The sequence below is a fragment of the Dermacentor andersoni genome, chromosome 11 (assembly GCF_023375885.2).
Source record: "Dermacentor andersoni chromosome 11, qqDerAnde1_hic_scaffold, whole genome shotgun sequence".
NCBI classification, from domain to species: Eukaryota; Metazoa; Arthropoda; class Arachnida; order Ixodida; family Ixodidae; genus Dermacentor; species Dermacentor andersoni.
The window spans coordinates 50,375,007-50,395,043 of NC_092824.1; the positions used below are offsets into that span (position 1 = coordinate 50,375,007).

At 49.8% G+C, this 20,037-nt stretch overlaps 1 protein-coding gene across 1 annotated transcript in view; it reads right to left on the reverse strand.

Annotated features, from left to right (window-relative positions):
* Positions 1-17,948, reverse strand: part of LOC126517831 (uncharacterized) — an 88,008-nt gene extending 70,060 nt beyond the window's left edge. The window contains exon 1 of the mRNA XM_072285187.1: positions 17,887-17,948. Within this exon, the coding sequence (XP_072141288.1) occupies positions 17,887-17,948 (62 nt within the window). The remainder of the gene's footprint in view (positions 1-17,886) is intronic.
* Between the last annotated feature and the right edge of the window lie 2,089 nt (positions 17,949-20,037).

A 20,037-nucleotide genomic window follows, 5' to 3' on the forward strand; every position in this document is an offset into this window, starting at 1 on the left:
TGCCTAAGAAAAAGTCACTATATATTATGCGTCAAACAAGGCAAATAAACAGGTTGCGAAACCACAGATTCACAGATCACAGCACCTCGCCCCCCTCCCTCCCCTCCCAAAATGTATCGCGTGCGACGGAAGGCGGCGCGCTTCCTCCCCGCTTTTCTCCCTTGCGCACACAAGACTCAGCCACCACCGTCGGCTCACCCCTTCCCCCCCAATGCTTTCACTCGCACAAAGAGCATGCGGCGCGCGGTCACGATGTTATCGCCCTTGGCCTTTACTTATACGGAACATGAGGGCAACGGCAGGAATACGCCTCTAGTCTTCATATAGCTGCTATCGCAATAATATAATAGTATCCGGCAACTGAAGCGTTCCGTGGCCCATTACTTTCCGCGAAAGAAGTAACAAAATCGAACTTTCACCATTCGAAAATTCGCTGCGCCGCAACAATGTCTTCTTTTTTTCTTTTGTGGGGCGGTGGGCGGCGAAATAGAATAGCGCAAAGGTCAGCATGTTGGGCTACAATCTAATGCCTACTTTGGGCACCTAGTGTGGCTACCGAAGGAATATCGAAGAAAACGTGTGACGCTTGGTCCACAGGAAACCATACGCATACTGTTCGGCATCCTACACCGGCGAGACAAAATTTTCCGGAGAGGTTGCGCTCAAGCGAACGCGTTGCAATCCATCGAGTCTCCGCAGTGCTGGCGGCGAGCGACTATGCATTGTTTCTTTTTCTCGTCTGCTAGCCAGAAAGCGTCCAAAACTCTGCCAGGTGAAAATGCAGTCGGCCAGAGAAAAACAAACGCGCATCCAAGTGCGCCGCGCGGTTATCGATGCAGCACGAGAAAAACGCATGCGCTCTGGCATGATCGGCAGCCCGCGGGTTGCGAGAACAAAAAAAAAAAAAAGAAAGAAAGGAAATGACAAAGAGGCTCAATATATCCTCGCGAATAAAAGTCTAGGTAGAAAAATAAATAAGAACTTAGTTACAATGGTGGCTTTAGTGTCTTGACATGGATGCTTTAGCGCAGGTGAAAAAAAAAATGTTTATATTCTTTTCTGTGACCTGACGGCACAAATGAACCACCACAACGATTTGTCTCATCGGACCTCGCTGCGTGCTTTGTCAACTTGTCTGATAGTATGTTGATTCGGTTTGTCTTGTTGTATGGCCCGATGTACGACTTTAGAAAAGTCGATGCACCTTTGGCGTCAAATGTTTACAACAGCATTAAACCCAAAAAGTTCCGGAATTGAAAATCTAAAGCACGACTTTGAAAATGTCAATGGACCTTTCGCATCAAAATGTTATGAGAACTTTATACCCGCAACGTTCCAAATTGAAATCCAAGCGCTCCGTAGATTCCGCGGCCTCCGCGAGATGCCGAGACGAGCCCGCTCGCCTTCAAAACGCCCTTGAAATTTTGTGCTCGGTGAGGCTCCTTGCGTTACGATATGTGACTCCCGATGCATGGGCGTTGCCGCGAAATCCAGCCCGATTTAGCAATGTTCACGCTAAAATGTCTTTTCGAGCGTGAATTAAGGACATTCTAGACATAATCGAGCATGATTTCTGGCGCCGGGAGTTGTTTTGGTCGGCGGCGCATGACAGCTCGAAAAAATTTCGGGGGGGGGCTGAAGCCCCATAAGCCCCCCCCCCTGGCTACGCCCCTGGCTCAGTGCACCACCCCCAGTCGAATTCCGTTGAGAAGCTCCACTCCGTCATGAAGCGCGTGTTGAGAGCATTGTGTTTTGAACATCAAACTGACTGGAAGCTGTGTCTGCCTGGAGTGATGTTTGCATTAAGGACCGCGCCGCATGCGGCTACGGGGTTTTCGCCAGCTGAGCTGGTGTACGGTCGCTCGCTGCGATCTCCGCTTCGCATGCTTCGAGAATCATGGGAAGGCAGGGGCGACGACCCAGTCGTGGTAGAGTACGTGCTTAAGCTCCTCGAACGCTTAAGAAGGGCACAGGAGTTGTCAGGTGAAGCAATGGCAGAGGCCCAGCAGAGGGCCAAGGTTTATTATGATCGGACAGCCAGGGCCCGTCGTTTTGAGGTGGGCGATGAGGTCATGATATTGCGCACATCGCTAAAGAACAAACTCGACGTGCAGTGGGAGGGCCCAGCACGGATTGTTCAAAAACTGTCGGACGTTAACTACGTGGTGAGTCTGCCAGGAAAGCGGAAAGCACAGCAAGTTTACCACTGTAATCTGCTCAAACCCTATAAGCAACGGGAAGCAGTGGTGTGCATGATGGTAAACGTGCCCGAAGAGCTTCCGGTCGAGCTTCCGGGACTAGGCTCAGTGACGAACAGGAAAGACACCGATCAAGTCATTAGTGACTTAATAAGTAAAGCATCGCTGTCGCCTGAGCAGAAAACAGAACTACACCAGCTCTTACAAGAGTTTCAAGGTCTGTTCTCTGAGAGGCCTGGTAGGACTTCTGTCCTTACTCATGACATAGAACTTACCTCCCCAGAGCCAGTACGATCCAAGGCGTACCGGGTGTCACCCCGCCAGAGCGATATTATGGAGGCTGAGGTAAAGAAAATGCTACAGCTCGGTGTTATTGAAGCGGGTGAGAGTGATTATACCTCCCCTTTGATTTTAGTTGAGGTACCGGGCAAGGAACCTCGTCCTTGCGTCGACTACCGCAGGCTTAATTCCATCACTAAGGATCAAATTTATCCGATCCCTAACATCGAAGAGCGCCTTGAGAGAGTGAGTAGCGCTCAGTTTATTTCCACCCTAGATCTTGTCAGGGGTTATTGGCAGGTTCCACTTACAGAAGAGGCTAGTAGGTATGCGGCGTTCATTTCACCAATGGGGACATTCCGTCCTAAAGTTTTGAGTTTTGGTTTGAAGAACGCACCATACTGCTTTTCAAGCCTCATGGATAAAGTGTTGCGGGGACAGCAAGAATTCGCTTTACCGTATCTAGACGACGTAGCGATATTCTCCGCATCCTGGCCTGAGCATATGGCGCACTTGCGGGCAGTGCTAACCCGCCTGCGCGATGCGGGCTTGACAGTCAAGGCTCCCAAGTGCCAGTTAGCACAGGCCGAGGTTGTCTACCTCGGACACGTGATTGGTCGGGGTCGTCGCCGCCCCTCTGAAATAAAGGTGGCCGCTGTACGAGACTTCCCGCAACCGCGCACGAAGACCGATATTCGGTCGTTCTTAGGTGTCGCCGGCTACTATCAGAGGTACATCCCCAGGTACTCTGATATCGCGGCTCCCTTGACGGATGCTCTAAGAAAGACAGAGCCGCAAACAGTCGTCTGGGATGAGACGAAGGAAAGAGCTTTTAGCGCCCTAAAGAGCGCCCTAACAAGCCAGCCTGTGCTACGATCGCCCGACTACACAAAAGGGTTCGTTGTTCAGTGTGATGCTAGTGAGCGAGGCATGGGCGTTGTACTGTGCCAACGGGAAAATGGAGAAGTAGAACACCCCGTCCTGTATGCTAGTCGTAAGCTGACCAGTCGTGAGCAGGCGTATAGCGCCACCGAGAAAGAGTGTGCGTGTATCGTGTGGGCCGTTCAGAAATTGTCATGTTACCTAGCTGGCTCGAGGTTTATCATTGAAACGGATCACTGCCCTCTCCAATGGCTGCAGACCATCTCTCCCAAAAATGGCCGCCTCCTGCGCTGGAGCCTCGCTTTGCAACAATATTCCTTTGAGGTGCGTTACAAAAAGGGGAGTCTCAACGGTAACGCCGATGGCTTAAGTCGAAGCCCCTAACGTGGGAATCAGCCTCAAAATTGCTTGTTACTGATGTTTTTTTTCCTGAGGTAGGATTTTTAACCTATTGCTTTTGTGTAGTGTTTCAAAGTGATGATGTGCTTTTTAGTGCAATTTTTCCGATTTGTGGACGCGTTCTGAGTGCTGCTAAACTACTGTAAGGAACTAGGCAGCAGTAAAAAAGGGGAAAGAGCCTGGCAGGGCTTAGTGAGGGTTGTGCCGTGCTTGCTGACTGAGCGGTTGACTTTTGGCGTGGTTCTAACGCTTGCCGGAAACGAGAACAAAAATGTCAACTCTCCCGAAGTCACTTTGCAGTGTCCTGTGTGCACCTGAACGTGAGAACGAGGCCTTCTCTGTGCGCTGCGCTCAAGAAACGCCCAAGGACGCCCAACTTCGGTTATGAGCATCATCGAGCGACATCCCTCCGGACAGCGGATGCAGTCCCCTGACCATCGGGATCTCCTTTCCCCGGCGGGGCGGTCTGTTACGTTTCGCCTACAACGCGCGGTAATGCCGGCGCGGATGCAACGGACGCCGGGGCTTTGTTCAAAGCGGCGGACATTTTGGCCCGTCCGACGCCGCCGCAACGCCTACCCGCCAAGCGTGCCCAGGCGTGTTTCAGTGCCACGTGTCTTCGTGTGTGCGTGTGTGTGTGTGTGCCCTCGCTTGTCAAAGCGCGGCAGCCGGGGAGCGGATTTCCCCGAATGAGGAGCCTGGAGGTCTCTCGGCTCAACTGTTCGCGCCGTCGTGTGGGTGAGGGTTGGCGATGCGTCACTACACTCGGTTCAGCAGGTCTCTCGGCCCGACAGTTCGCGCCGTCGTGGGCTCCTGCTGCGCCGTCCCGTGACCTTCATCCCGTGACCTTCCCTCCTTCCCTTTTGGACCGCGACGCCGGGAGTATAAGAGCAGCTGCCCCCGGACGCCAAGAGAGAGGCTCCGATTTGTACTGTTGAGTTACGTGCTCTCCCGTCTCTCCACTTCGGTCGAACTGACCGGCCGCTCTTTTGCTATGTTAGAATAAACAAGTTGTTCTGTTACCAGTCTTCTCATGCTTTGCCGGGACCTTCGGATGCTTCCAGTGCCCCAGGCCGCCAGGCCAACGCTACCCTTGGGGCTTGCGACCCATTGGCAATAACGGGCGTCAGCACCGAGACCCCAACAACTCGGGCCAGCGGTGCGATTCCAACAACCGGCTCAGGGGCCAAAAGACGACTCACAAAATAATGCGCCCCCACTTCCGTACAGTGGCCGAACTGCGGAATCTGAGTGGAAAACAGAGCATATCTCCGCTATCGCTATCGGTGATATTTGACCGCTCCTCATGCCGGCCGAGTTGGACTCAGTCATTTGCGTTTCGCGAGATAGCGGTGACGCGGCCTCGAACGCGCGCTTTTCTTCACTGGGGTGTCATTTGCACGCTGTCCCAAGGTAAAAACAAAAGAACAAAAAATAAAATGAAAAAGAAAGAACAAACGCACAGGCGCCAATCTAGGACGACTCACTCTGCTTTGTACACAATGGAGGAACTCCCCCATTGGCACCTCTGGTTGGAAAATACCTTTCTCGCACATGTGCAGGACATGTTTACTCCGGCCAAATGGTCCGTTCACAAAGCCTTTCTTTCCCAACATGCTGCTTGCTATTGGCCTCCCGCCTTCGCTAACGATATGTGGAACATCACGACTGGCCGACGTCTGCTCTTACGAACAAATTCTAGCGTAAGAAAATTTCCGTGAAATACGGGACCAAAACACGCGAACTCCGTGTTGCCGACAAGGACGGCGCGGATCAGGACAGAGGCACGCGGGCGGTGCCGCTAATTTTCGGCAACGCTGGCGCGGCGCGGAAGGAATGAATTCCTTGTAAGGAAGTTTCCTCCGATAATAACGGAGCGGGTGACGCATACATCGGTTGGCGGCGGATTACACGGCTTGGCCTGCATGCAGGCTGTGTCGCGGCTACGCAGGCAAGACCAGCTCCACAGACTATATAAGGCACGTCTTCCATAATATGTCGCGAAAATAACGAATATTAGTGGAAACCATAGCTCTCTCATGCATGAAAAGGAAAATTTCTCAAGAATTAAAAAAAAAATGGGTTGGAGTGCGCGCGGCAGACATTAACAATTCGCGACTGGGAGCTTACCAACGTCCGCTGAAAAGTGCACTACAACCATTTCATCGTACCGGTGCAAACGTACGTAGCAGAAACTTGGAGGTTAACAACGAAGATCGAGAAGAAGTTCAGGACCGCGCAAGGAGCGATGAAACGAAAAGTGTTAGGCGTTAACGTTATGAGCAGCAAACGGGGATATCCGATATTCTATATAGTTGACATTCGGAAGAAAAAATGGCGCTGGGAAGGGCGTGTAATGCGTAGGGCAGATAATCGGTGCACCATTAGAGTTACAGAATGGATACCAAGGGAAGAGAAGCGCAGTCGAGGACGGTAGAAAATTTGGTGTGGTGATGAAAACAGGAAATTTGCAGGCGCAAGTTGGAATTAGCGCTATAGCGCAGGACAGCGGTGCACATAAATCGAAGCCGATGAGAGCGATGATAGATCTCCCTCTCTCTTCACACACACACACACACACACACACACACACACACACACACACACACACACACACACACACACACACACACACACACACACACGTATATATATATATATATATATATATATATATATATATATATATATATATATACCGACAGCTGTTTGGTGTCAGCGATCATATGATGTACTTCCACCAGTTTCGTTAAAGTTCAGATGGAAAAACCTACTTAACTGCGGCGCAAGTATTTGTCTTCCCTGGTGTGTTCCTTGCAATTCCGACCCATGGGATGTTCGGCTTCAATAGTCACAAGGTCACTGTGGCTATTTATTCTCGTGCATTTAAACTTCGCCAGCTGACAACTTGCGCTAATTTCAGCCAACGTCACATCAAAACGAAAGGCCCCACGCGAAACACTTAAACGACAAGAACAAGAACGTTTTATTTCTTCAGTTCAGAAAATGGAGGCAGACTAAAGAACCGAGATAAGTTCGCTTGACGGACGTTCGAGCCGTCCTTGAAATGGCAGTTCACATAGAGAAAACAGTCGTTTGAATTTATAATTTACAGAACACGTAATCTTAGTGATATATACACAAAACACTTGATTTGATAAATGGTTTGGAACAGTGCGTTCAATCACACCAGCAACGCACTATATTAAAACAGAAATCCAGAAAGGGCATTATACACGGATCATTACAGACAAAGAAATAAATCACATATGTTTCAACAAAAATAAGAAAAGAAGCAGCCCAAGTTGAAGATATGTAAACAATCAATCAAGGATGACAAAGAACATCTTTTTTTTAGGTTAGCGTAGCTTAGATTTTAAGTTTTCCTCGCATGTGGTTAATGGTTTAGCAAAACCGGAAGACAGTGCCGAATCGCTTTGGTCTCCATAAGTAGTGCGAGAGAATGGCACGTCGTTCAACGTTACAGAGATGACCTCGAAGGAGGACATTTGCATATCTTTTTTTTTTTTCTCCAACCGCAAACACGAGAAAAGCGCGAAAATTTCAACACGACGCAAGCAAGCGCATCGGACGCGCGGCTGTTTGTTTGGCTCACACAGCGCGGCTCAAGTGTTTGCTTGTGCCGAGAACGCGCATATAGATTTTTACCCGCACGCGCCAGCCGACGCTGTCTGCCGCCTCGTGCGGCCTCGAGGGTAAGTATAGACTCGCAACCCTCTCTGCACTCGAGGGTGAGCGCAGATTTAACAGCGGTTCTAACCACGGGTCTCGTCGCGAGAACCCGGAAGCGAAAGGGGGAGGGGGCTCCAAGCCGGAAACTGGGTCGCCGTCCGCGCCCGCGGCCTTTCCATCACAGCGCACGGGTTATTTAAGAGGGGATGAGGCACTGGGCGCTTGTTTTTTCAAGAACACTTGGTCAAGCGGGAGCTGCAGTTAAGATACAGTATTTTTTTTTCCTTAAGTCAACTTGCCACGTGACAGGAGGATGCCAGTTACCAAATGAGTGGACATTAGGGGTGGCCGGCGTATCCATCGAATTGTCCGGACACATGCAAAGCGCACCGCAACAACGTGTTCCCATCGACGACGACTCGGGAGCAAAGAGCAGTTGTGTAAATAAAGTTGTTGATCTCGCTCCCTCTCTCGATAAGCGAATTTTCTCTCTGCGTGGAGGAAACAACTCCCTCTCTCTCTCCCTGTCGGGTAGGCGTTAGTTGTTGCTGCAATTTTCCTTGCTTTTCCTTTCCGCTTGCACGGCGACATGCATGTTTATACTTAAGTAAAAGCGCAAAGCCCCTCGTAATGCACAAATTGCAGCAGTGGCTCAGCGAACTTATAGTTCATGAGCAAACGCCTATAACTGTCCGACTAATCCGTTCCTACATAGCTTGCCAGCTTTTCATACTCTTTCTCGAGTATAGCCTTTGATCGTTCGTTCCTGGCCAGATCCACAACAGGCGGTGAATGTCCGGCGGGGAAGCTTGAGCAGCAAACCTTGGACATTTTTTAACTAACGTTCTAACAGTTGATACGCTTCTTGAAAGAATTTGGGTCTCGTATTTGACAAGACTCATATATTTCATAGCAGAGTTCGCGCGTTGCCGAACGCCATGTCGGTCGCTCACCTATGGCGATCGGCGAAGATAAGTTGATGGCCACCGCGATGGCCAGTCTGAGGCGTAGCACTGTAGAGTGAGAAAAGTGTCGTGAACTTGAGCGCTTTGTTATATCGACGTGGGTTTTACTCGCCAAGGCACGATAGACACCGTTGCGCGGGAAAATCCGGAGTGATTGAGACCATGTGTGGCACTGAAAAAGCGGCACACGAGCCTTTTTCGCATCCCCACCTCCTTGTCAGAATGCAGGCGCCGCGGTCAGGGTTCGAACCTGCGACGTCGTGCTCAGCACCAGAACGCCGTTGCAATTGAAAGAACCAGAAAATTTTGCATTGAAAAAAAAAAAAAAAGCTGATTTCCGTCGGCCTGTGTTTAACGGTCCACATGTTGTTCTGCGCGTAGGGTAGGGAATGGGTACCGGAAATGACACGATGGAGAACGTCTGTCGTGTTCCAGGGCTTGTACATATACGTGTACAGATATGCGACAACGTCGGCCGAAGAGAGAATGGAAAAAAAGAGAGAGAATGTAATGCACACATTCGAGTGCTTGTCAAGGAAGCAAATGTTTACAAACAAGAACCAAACAAAAGTACCTCGTCCTCTGTGGTCCGACTCTTTACGCCGTGTTTGTAGCGCCGTTTGCTCACGAAGATGTATGCCGACTAGCTCACCAAATTTAGCGTTATTGCACAAGTCGAAACCGTATAAATTAACTGCCTACAGACCGTCAAAGCCTGGGAATCTAAAGCGTTCCTCAGCGTCAGCCGTGGTCCCATTCCGAAAAAAGAAAAAAAGTACGTCGATCCATTTCTCTCAGATCACATTTGCCACATTAGAGGTGGCTGGTCTCTCTCTCTGAAGGTGGCCCAAATTATTGGAATTGAACGCTTATAACACATGAAAAACTTTGGTAGGACATGTATGCGTCAGGCATGCAGGCGACCGATGGTTAAGAGTTGCAGAATGGATGCCGAGCGAAGGAAAGCGCAGTCGAGGACGACCTAGGCTGTGTAATATGAAAGTAGGATATTCGCATCGAGTCAGCTGTCCAAACGGAAACATAATCGAAGATCGCTGGCAGACGCTTGCGTTCCCGCAGTGTAGATAACTTAGGATGATGGATGATGACGATGATGGGTTGAACGCAGAATTGATCGCCGTCAATCTGTCTAGCTTGTGCTGCGGACATCTAAACGGTGCCCAGCACAGGAATACGTGGAATGAGGCTACAAACGAACGGGAGTGATGGTCGGGAGAGAAATACATGCCACACATACCATACTATACAGTTCGCGACAACACTGCACCCGTATGCGCTATAAGCACAGTCAGCGTCTACACACGCGTTGGGGGTATCCACTGCGTGGTCGGCGAACAGTATGTGGCGCGCAATGAAGTGGGACGGATGTCGCGGCAGTTTTGTGCGGACGGCGAGACGCAATGGACCGTCAAGGGGCGTCCGTGCTATTCCGGGGACGTTACACGGTGACACCGCCAGCACAGCGAAGCGCGTGACATTAAACCAACACGAGGCTCGCACGCGCTGCGCACGTGCCCGCTCGTTCTGCCGTAAACAGAGATAGTATTTGCATGTTATGCGCGGGTCGCGTATAGGCACAGCGGTGCATGCATGCCTGCCGCGATAGCTGGTGCATGAATCCGGCACCATGGTTCACCCCGAATGCGTCTGACGACGCTATGCACCCATTGTAAGCAACGCGGACGGCCGGTGACAGAGCTCGATCTACACGGTTGGTAGAACGTATAGAAACACTCATGTACTTACACGCGCGATAATCGGACCGCACGGCGGCTGGCACTCTTAAAGCATCAAATGCTTTTAGCTCCCGTCGTCGGCGGTCTTCAGGAGATCCTGAGCCAAAAGCCACAGCCGGGCACTCAAACGAGAAAATTCGGGCAAGTTGCGAGAACATAACGATACTCTCTTTGTACCCCCCCTCCCCCTTATTGTACAGGACCGCATTACATACGCTAGTTACTCGCAAAGAAGTCACAAAAAAATATTGCTTTCGAGTTCTTTCTAATGTTTGTTCACAGTATCACTCAAGCTGAAACTTCTACTACGCCGAAGTTTTATTTGTAATTTTTAGTAGCGACGTTCTAGAGGTAGATACAAGGCACCATGTACTTCAATTCTGGAAATGGATTTTGCTGTGGATCTGCTGCGCTCGCCCAGCTGCTGCGTGGCGCGGCGCCGGACGCGTCGATGCGCTCCTTTGCCTTCGTGGAGGACGGAAAAAAATTAAGAAAGAGCATTGCGTCACGCAGCCGGCCTTGAGAAGCGAACGCTCAGTGAAGCCAGTCCTTTGCTCAGTGGGCGGCACAACACGTGACTTGTTGCGTCGAGAGCACGGAGCAAGAATCGAGATTTGCCGAGACGTTTGGTTGCGCCTCCTTCAGGCGCTTTCCTTCTTCTAGATGGGCAGTGCGCTCGGTCTACCTGGCGTCTTTCGCTGCCCGTCGCGCAGCCTTCAACCTGTTCTTCTAGATGGGCAGCGTCCATACGGACTACTGCACAGTATGGCGTGGCGCGGTGTGGTGTGGGGGGGTGTGTCGTTGCGAACACGCACTAGACCGATTTTAGTATTGTGGCTAGTGTCATCTGCAACCAACCTGCTTTGCCGGTTGCCATTTCGTGCTTACATCTACTCTCGATTACGGGAGAGCCAGTTTTTTTTTGCAGTAGCTGCGTCCGCACTTAGAAATAGTTCGATGTTCCTGATCGCAATTGTGCGACGCTTCTTTAAATGGGCTCAGTACTGAATTAAAAAAAATAAATATGTTAATCCTTAGAAACGAACTGCGGTACGCGGCTACTAATGAGTTGATTTAGATGAATTCGTCTTTTCGTTGAGTTTCTTTCCGGGTTTTTTATTGGCGGGCCGTCGCGGTAGCTTCACGTGCACTTTCGCGCGAGCAAACGCCGTTGCCGCGCAGCGAAGCGTGGAGGGAAAGCGCGGAGTGATAAATTTTCGTCGCCGAACTTCTCGCGAAGCTTGTGCAGCGTTAACCGAAATCCACACGAGAAACAAGCACAACTCTTCCACCATGGTGTGTTGACAGGAACGTTCTGGCGGCTACCCGAGTATATACAGAATAGGACTGCATCGGAGCGGACCCTCGCACTATCATAAGTTTAGCTGTTTTCTTCGACGTGTATCAACCATTACGTGCGCTAAAATGAAGACTCTTACTTGAGCCGACCGACAGAAGCGATTCCTGTGCGCGGGTCCTTTATACAAAATTCTTCAAAACTTCGGTGCAAGCGCGTAGCTTTGAAGAAAACCGGCGCTACCATCAGTTCTGGGTGCTTGGCAAAAATGATTAGACACAATGAAGTAAATCTGACCGCGCGAAGACTGCTATTCCCATTCAATGTGATCAGGCTTCGGCGATACCTCCGAAACTTTGAGCACATTTCCTCCTCAGACAGCAGCAAGCTCCGACACAACGGACACCGCCCCCTTCGCAAGATCACCTTTGTCACACGCACAACGTCGTATTCGCGCCGTATTGCCTGCTGAGGCCTATATATATATATATATATATATATATATATAAACTTATTGTGACGACAGCAAGCTAAAGCTACATACCTGAAGCGAGGGACTCCGTCGTTGAAAACGGTGTAATTATTTACTCCGCCGGGGAGCGTAGGGTGTTCTCTGGGGAACCAAATTCAGTCACATTATGCGTCAATATGGGTGTCGCTTTCATCCTATACGCGTATGCGTACTACACCTGCGGACAGCCCAGCCTCGCACCAAGCACTGTTGCTTGTGCGGGTTGGATATGTAACTGTACATGTCAACGTACGTAATAAGGAGTACTATTACGTCAATTTGTCTTTCGAGATTCTATTTTTTTCTTCATTATTTGGTAGAAAAGGGCCGGCTACTAGAGTGGAAAATGAAAGCCAGAGCTTTCCTTCCTTTCTTTCTTTTTTAAATGTCAAGAGTATTTTCGCCCGGTTTTGGATTCTGTTCAGTAACGGTTCCCGAAACTCTATATATAGTTCAGTACTGGGCTTCCTGGCAGGCCGAATCGTCAATCGCTGCGAAAACACACGTGCACTTAGGCTTACGTGCAAGTTAAGAAACCCCGTGCCGCCAAAATTATTCCGAAGCCCTCGATTATACGGCGTCTGTCATAGCCCCAGGGCGGTTTCAATCAATCAATCAATCAATCAATCAATCAATCAATCAATCAATCAATCAATCAATCAATCAATCAATCAATCAATCAATCAATCAATCTCCACTCTTATCAGCTTTGGGACCTCAAACCCCTCGAACCAATCAATCGCGAAGCGGGCGTCAATCCACATAACGCCGGCGTGTAGCCCGGGCGCACAGACCCGACAACGGAAGAAGCGCACCTGTATGCGGATAGCGCACGGATTCAAACAAACGAAGAAGCAAGAAAAAAAAAGAATAAAGAAAAAAGCGACGATCGCGAGGAAAGGGTGCCACACGGAGCTTGCCTGCGGCAATCCATGGCTCGGGTGCTATATGGGTCAGAGATAGCGCGCCAGCCATCGCAGCGCTTTCCCCGTTTTATTCTTCTTCCTTCTATGACACACCTACATGGCGGCCATTCGCGTGGCTTTGCGGGAAGTGCTTGCAAGAAGCAGCAGCCCGTAAATCGGCGTCGGGAAAAGTGATATCGGCGCCGCCGAACCCTCCCCCTCCCCACCCCCCGACACAAATGCGGCAAAAGTGAGCAAAGCTCGCGGTTCGCGAGGAGAATCTCTCTCGCACGGTTCTCAAAGCTTCCGCATTGGCGCGTCTAAGCGCATCGTCACCGGTCGGACGCTATCGACACCGCTCCGCCGGCACGTGTCGTCTACGCATGCGCGGTTACAGAGCTCTATACCGCAGGCTTGTGTGCACGGTACACCTATAGTTGGGGCTAGCAATGTATACGGCAAAGATAACGCTGAGTGTTTTCGCATATGTCGTCGCCGCATTTCGCATATGCTCTGCCCGCAGACATTTAAAATTTGCACGATAAAAGTATAACGACATTATGCAAGTCAGAATTGCGCATGCTATATCTGAGACTCACAAGGTGTACGTTCAACGCTGCTTAGTATATAAGCAATATATATGTATGTATACACTAAAGCTCCCAACTGATGCAGAGTATAGAGACTTGCATGGCCTGTTGGTGCATATTTGAGGACCGAAACCGGAAACGGGGAGACCCGGACCACAGCGCTTTTTAAAAACTACAGTTTGCGGCTTTCCCCGACCACGCAAGGCGCACGCACCTCAAGTGGCTTTCCGTTACGTATAGGGAGTACCCCCCCACCCCCCCCCCCCAAAAAAAAAAAAAAGAAAAGAAAAGCGAAACCTCAAGAAGTGAGCGCTGCGTTACGGCTTCCTAGACGTCCCCCAGAATTCCCTCTGACTGTTTTGATCCCCACAGGGAGAACCTGCTAAAACAACTATAGGAACAGCGCGGCAACCCGTACGCTTAATGTCCGTGCGAAACAGTTGGACCTGCAGCGGCGCACTTAACACTGCAGTTGCAGGACGTCGCCGAGCAGTGTCTCTGACCGCAGCCGCCATATATGAGAAGAAACGAAACGACATTGACGGACGAAAAAAAAAAAAAAAATAGAAGCGTCCATGTTTCTTATTGCTCGTATCACTGCCGTGCAACAAAGCCCAAGCTAGGCAGAATATTCGTGGTTGCGCGTTCGAGCAAAACCACGCCAAATTATCGCTATTGCAGACTGCTTGTAGTTTCACACAATCGCGGGCACACTTCGCGATAAGAGTGATCGGAGATGTCATTGCGCATGTGAATTGAGTGCTTCTTCAACCCTGCTTATGCCACTGAGTCACCTTCTTCATTAAAGTTCATTCTCACTCTCTCGATTTTGATTCTGCTAACATGGCAACCGAGATCGAATGGATCTCGGAGGCCATGTGTCCACTGGTTAGGTGTGTGTGTCGTGGCGCCTGCTACGTCGCCGGTGAAATGCCAAGATAGTCACCGAGCCAGAAACGTATAGGGAACGTCCAATCTCCAGAAGCGCTCGGGTTAAAAACTAATGGGAGCTTTAACTGCATGGTCAGCGGTGGAGGTAATCAAGAGACGTTCGGAGTATCGGTGGCGTCTATAATCCGCGGCCGAGAGGGTGGCGATCTCTGGATTTAAAATGCGTCCGGCGCTCTCACAACAAAAGCGCCGGACGCTATTTCGGGAGCCGGAAACACGTTACAGACGTCGGCTTTTGGTCACCACCTATTGGTGGAACTGGGGTCGTTACAGGAACAGGTAACTTTATGATATGGAGATCGAGGCATTAATGAACTGACAGAATGTAGACATACACAGAAATGCTAGACTGCAATAGATGTGGTAAAACTTGATTAGCTCAAGCACGCTTGGCGGCTATTTGTCGCCGTACCGTTTCATGTACGGGGTTCCAGTAGAAATCAGCATATTCACGGAAAGCTTCAGTGCAAGGTTTCCCAGCCACCCGTCATGCGTATCCAAACGTTTTCTTCCACCTACTGCTTAGGAAACGAGGCCGTTCCCAGAATCCATCATAACGCGCGACGCTGTTTTACGCTGCCGTAGCTCACTCAACGATCGACTGCGACATTTGTGTCCTACATTCGCGGAGACGCTAGGTCGACCTCGAGCCCGAGGAATGCTGCAATAACCCCATCTCTTATGTTTCCTTGTTTTTGCTTCTTCGTTATCTTAGACATTCACATTATCACATACGTATAGCGTTAAATGAAGGTCCGCGTCTTGTAAACCCCAGAAAAACTAGTCGCAATACTCGGAGTGCATTAAATAATTTAACAGCTTTATTCTTTTTTTTTTTTTTGCAGCCAGTTTCGATTTTGCTACCACTGTGTCATGACACAAAAGGTGATCACGTGTTAGCAGGACATTGCGACGTTTCGACACTCGCTCCGGCTCGCTCGACCGACTGCTGTGCTGCCACATCGGACCTTACGGCGAGTATAGCTGCATACGAGGCGTGCGTCAAAACCCAGCAACAGCCTGCTTCCACGTGACCAATTTGTGCGTCATGACGTCACGACATAGTAACCTGCTGGCTAACGAAGCCAAAACTGACCGTAGAAAAGCTATCATATTAAATTATTTAGGCCGCTCTGAGGCTTGTCAGTACATTTTTATGGCGTGTAGAGATCAAGAACCTTCATCCAACGGCAAAAAGGAAAGAAAGAAAGAAAGAAAGAAAGGAAAAAGAAAGGGAAAAGAGAAGTGGAGTTGAAAATATCATGTCGGTACTCTTTTGAGGTAAATGTAGGAGCAGAAAAGAAAGAAGAAAAACAACGCTGAAAATAATTTTGCGTACTCCGTCTCAAGCCCCCCCCCCCTTTTTTTTTTTCTTTTCGACGCCAGTTAACAGCTGGAAGCGACGGTTCGCCAACAAGCGCGAACCAGAGAGTCGTCGCCAAGAAGCAGAAATGAACCGCTGAGTAGCAAAATAAGAGAACTAGGGAAAGAGAGAGAAAGGGAGATAGCCAACGGACGGACAGGGCGGCACAACCGGCTTCTCGAGACATCTCGTTTTCCGCGGCATCATGAAGCGGTTGCGCTGTGTGCGCCATCTACCATGCAGAGTCCGTGGATTCGCTCACACGGTGGATTCGCACTTCTAACTCGTCCATATTAAGACCTTATTTAATTATGGGGTTTTACGTGCCAAAACCACTTTCTGATTAAGACATTATTACGCCATCGTTTCCTACAAAAAACACAAGAGGGAATTCCGGCGCTGCGATCTTTGACTTTGGATGGGAATGGTGGGAGTATACAGGGCGCTTACACAACTTTGCACAGCCTTCGTGCTTGTGCCTTCAGACGCTCTTGCGGCGTTATTCACAACGCCTTTCTCTTTCTAAATTTCCGAGCAATCATAGCATTCTTCTTTTCTTCTAAACGCACGAAGCGAACTAAGGAACAGCGCACACGCGCAATCATTTGCGAATTGTTGCATTCATAATAACGCAAAGACGTTTCGTTGGAAGTTATCAACCAGGAAAGTCACAAATGTGACTTGGCCAAGCCCGTGCACTACCCTCAATTACCATTCCGGCCGAACAGACGCGTTCTTGAGCTACGCCTTTAGCTCCCGTAGAAGTTAGCGCCAGATGTCCTTCCCGCAACTTCTTGTAGGAAACTCAATGCAACGTGCGTGCATGCAGCCGTCTGCTCATCGCTGGACCGCAGAAGGAAAAGCCGAGCGGCCACTCGGGAGAACGCCCTCCACTCTCGTCTGTCTGGAGAGGAGGAGGGGTTTTCAAGGTCTCCGGTGGCAACCGCTCCATTTTCCCGGGGGCTGGTTATAGGCTCCCCTCTCGCAAAAACCACTCCTCCTCGTTCTCCTCTGCTACTGCAGTGTGGTCTCGTCTCTTTCTCTCTCTCTCTCTCTCTCTCTTAGTACCGGCTCATCACCCGTCGTGCGAGGAGCCCTTCAATCACTACCCGTCCGCACACGGGCGGCGAAGCCTGCCACATCCCGCTGCGCCATGCGCATTCTTGGAATCTTGTTGTTTTTCCACTTCACGCGCGTCTTGCCTTTCCATCGGCGACAAGCGCGAGCTGTGTTGTGTTGTCGCCCAACTTCGCGCCTCGCGTCTTGACGTTAAGTTGCACTGTATCTCGCTCTTTTTTTTTTTTTTTTCGCAAGTGCACACAATTAGAGCGATATTTAGCAATGACAAGCGCACCCGGATTTTTGTTTTTGTTGTCTCTTTTCATGTGTTTTCAGGTTTGGGAACAAGCTACTGGAAGTCTTCACGATAAACGCACGTGCCAATCTTTGAAGCGTGTATTCTTTATGGTTTCTCTATTATGTCCACGTTTTGCTTACATGCATTACTTAAGGCGCAACGTGAACGAGAAATACACAGTCGAACCTCTATGCAACGAAATGACCTGTGCAACGAAGGAATAATTCTGACGAGGATTACATAGCGAGCTGCGTCGTGTGCGACCTCTACAACGAGGTGACCTATACAACGAATGATTTCGGAGGCCCCGAGTACTTCGTTATGAGTGAATGAATGAATGAATGAATGAATGAATGAATGAATGAATGAATAAAACTTTATTTGAAACGGCTCTTGGTTATGAAGGCGTTCGGCCTATTCTGTGCGTTGCCGTCAAAACGCGGGGGCGCTGCCCCATCAAGCTGCTCAGTGTGGCAGCGTTTATGTTTAGCGGAGCAATGAACGGAGCAAGTTGGTGGACGTTCGTGACTGCATCGCGCTTAGTATCACACTGACGGAAGGTCTATAGAACGACCAAAGACGTGGACGTATGTAGAGCAAACAACCAACTCCTTTAATACTGTTAGAGAACACGCTTTACACATGGTGATGAGGGGGGGGAGGGGTGTGAAATGCAAGACATGACAAGGTGATGACGTGTGATTATGCGGTGGACTGAAACGGCAGCGTTCACTCGCACCCGTTGGCCCTGTCAAACTCGGCCTCAGCTTCGACGAGCACGATGGACAGAGTGCTTCCCATATTTTTCACCCTGTTTGCGTTTTTTTTTTTTTTTTGCTGTGCCAATGACTTTGGTGCTATACCTAGTTGCGGACAGCATGTGCGAAATTTGCAGTGCGCAGCCAAGTTGTTGCTATCTAGTTGTCTGAAAGCGACACGTGAATAGACGCCGTGCCACTTTCACAGTTTGCGCGCCACACTAAATTCCGCAGAATATGTCCAGAGCAAAAAAAGAAAAGAATAAATTACGCAATAATAAAGCTCAGTGGCTAGCGCGTCTGGCTGTCCTAGCAAACCCATGGTGCCCCAGCTACCGTTGCCTCTGAGTGACAATGTACAGATCTCGAAGGCTATGCTTCCGCAGGCTGCACACGCGGGAAGTGATAGCGGAGCCAGAAGCACGTCTAAACCACAACGTTCTAAACACGACCTATAAGAAAAAAAACATGTAGACTGTGACGTATTTTCAGCTTCCGCAATCGCTACTGGTGTATGCAGCCTGCAGAGGCACAGCCTTCGAGATGTGTCGCCGTTACTCAGAGGCAACGGGCACAGGGCCACGGATTTGGACACCACCTAATGCCGCAGCGGCATGAGTTCGACCCCCAGTGGCGGTGAGTGGGGGAGCCCTGACAAACCGGCTAAACCAAGCAACGCGTTTCAACCGGTGGGCAAAGTTGCTTTCTTTTTTTCTTTTGCACTATGTCGAGGGCGAAGCTGAGGTTACGCTGGCGGCCTCGTGAGGACGACTACTGTCTGCTTAACGGAACGTCTGCTTAACGGAACGTCTGCTTAACGGAACGTCTGCTTAACGGACGCAGCAAACCCAGTTTTTCGAGGCCTTATCTTCTGCCGCAGTAAACATCGAAAAAAAAAAAAAAGAACGAGGCAACACCCGGCACAGCAACGCCTCATGTTCTAACCCCCTCTTTCTGCCTTCAAAACACGGCGGGCACTCGTGCTATTCGCCGCGTCTCCACCCCAAAACCCCTCCCCTCCGATCAACGGCTACCAAAGCTAGTCGCCTGTTCTGTTTCAAATTTCAAGAGAGGAGGAAAATGAAGAGTACCAGAGATCCACAAAGAAGTAGGACAGTTGGCTCAACGAAGAAGAAAGCGGATCTCCTGGTGCTCCGCGAGCAAAACTTTAAAAGGAAAGCGGCGCCGATAAAAGCAGCCAGTTCGCGCAGGATCTCGTCTCGACCGGGTTTCTTGCCGAGGATGCGGCGGCGAAGAAGAGGGAGAGAGAGAGAGTCCGGAGCGTCGAGTCGAGCCTGCTCGCTCGCAGCGCCGCAGGGGGGCACGTGCAATGCACCGAAAAAAAAATTTAGAAAAAATGAAGCCTCTGGAATAATTTTCGAGTGAGCGGTGGCCGGCAAGAGCATTATAACGAGAAAAAAATTTTTTATACCAATGCGTCCTCAGTGGGAGGATTACCTGGACATGAAGAGAGATTTTCGCAAGGTGTTAATGACAAAACAGCAGCAGCACCAGAGAGAGAGAGAGAGAGAGAGAGAGAGTCGCACTGCGTTTCCTTCTGATGCTGTGTGCTGCAAACGCAATCGTGATTTTCTGATTGACTCACGACCCCTCACACGGGAAAGTAACGTTAGGGAAATTTCGTGCGTCTTTCTTCTTTTATTTCTCCCTCCTTTAAGAACCTGGTGGTTAAATTAAATGGTTAGTAAGGGTAAATTCGTTCTTTAGAAACAGTGCGGCTGCCTATGAACGCGTGAAAGCCGAATGCCGTTCCGAAATCAATCACTCAAACAATCTTAGGATGCCCTGAGTACAGCTAGCAAAAGGGAAAGCCAGGCGCCTTGGTAGCAGCTCGACACACACACACACACACAAAAGAAGATGCGAGCAAAACTTCTCGAACAATCGTTAACAATCACCGTCGTCGGTGATATACTAGGAATACCTGCTGCAACCTTGAGGTGTCTACAAACTTCGTTTTCGCCTATATATATATGCATGCGCGCGTGAGCTCCACGAGCTGTTCGTGCGCGCGTTGTATTTTTCTTTTTTCGTTCCTCAACAAACTTCGAGCAATCATCCAGCACTCGTGCGTAGTTCGGCATCTGGATCGAGTTTCCGTCGTTGGTACT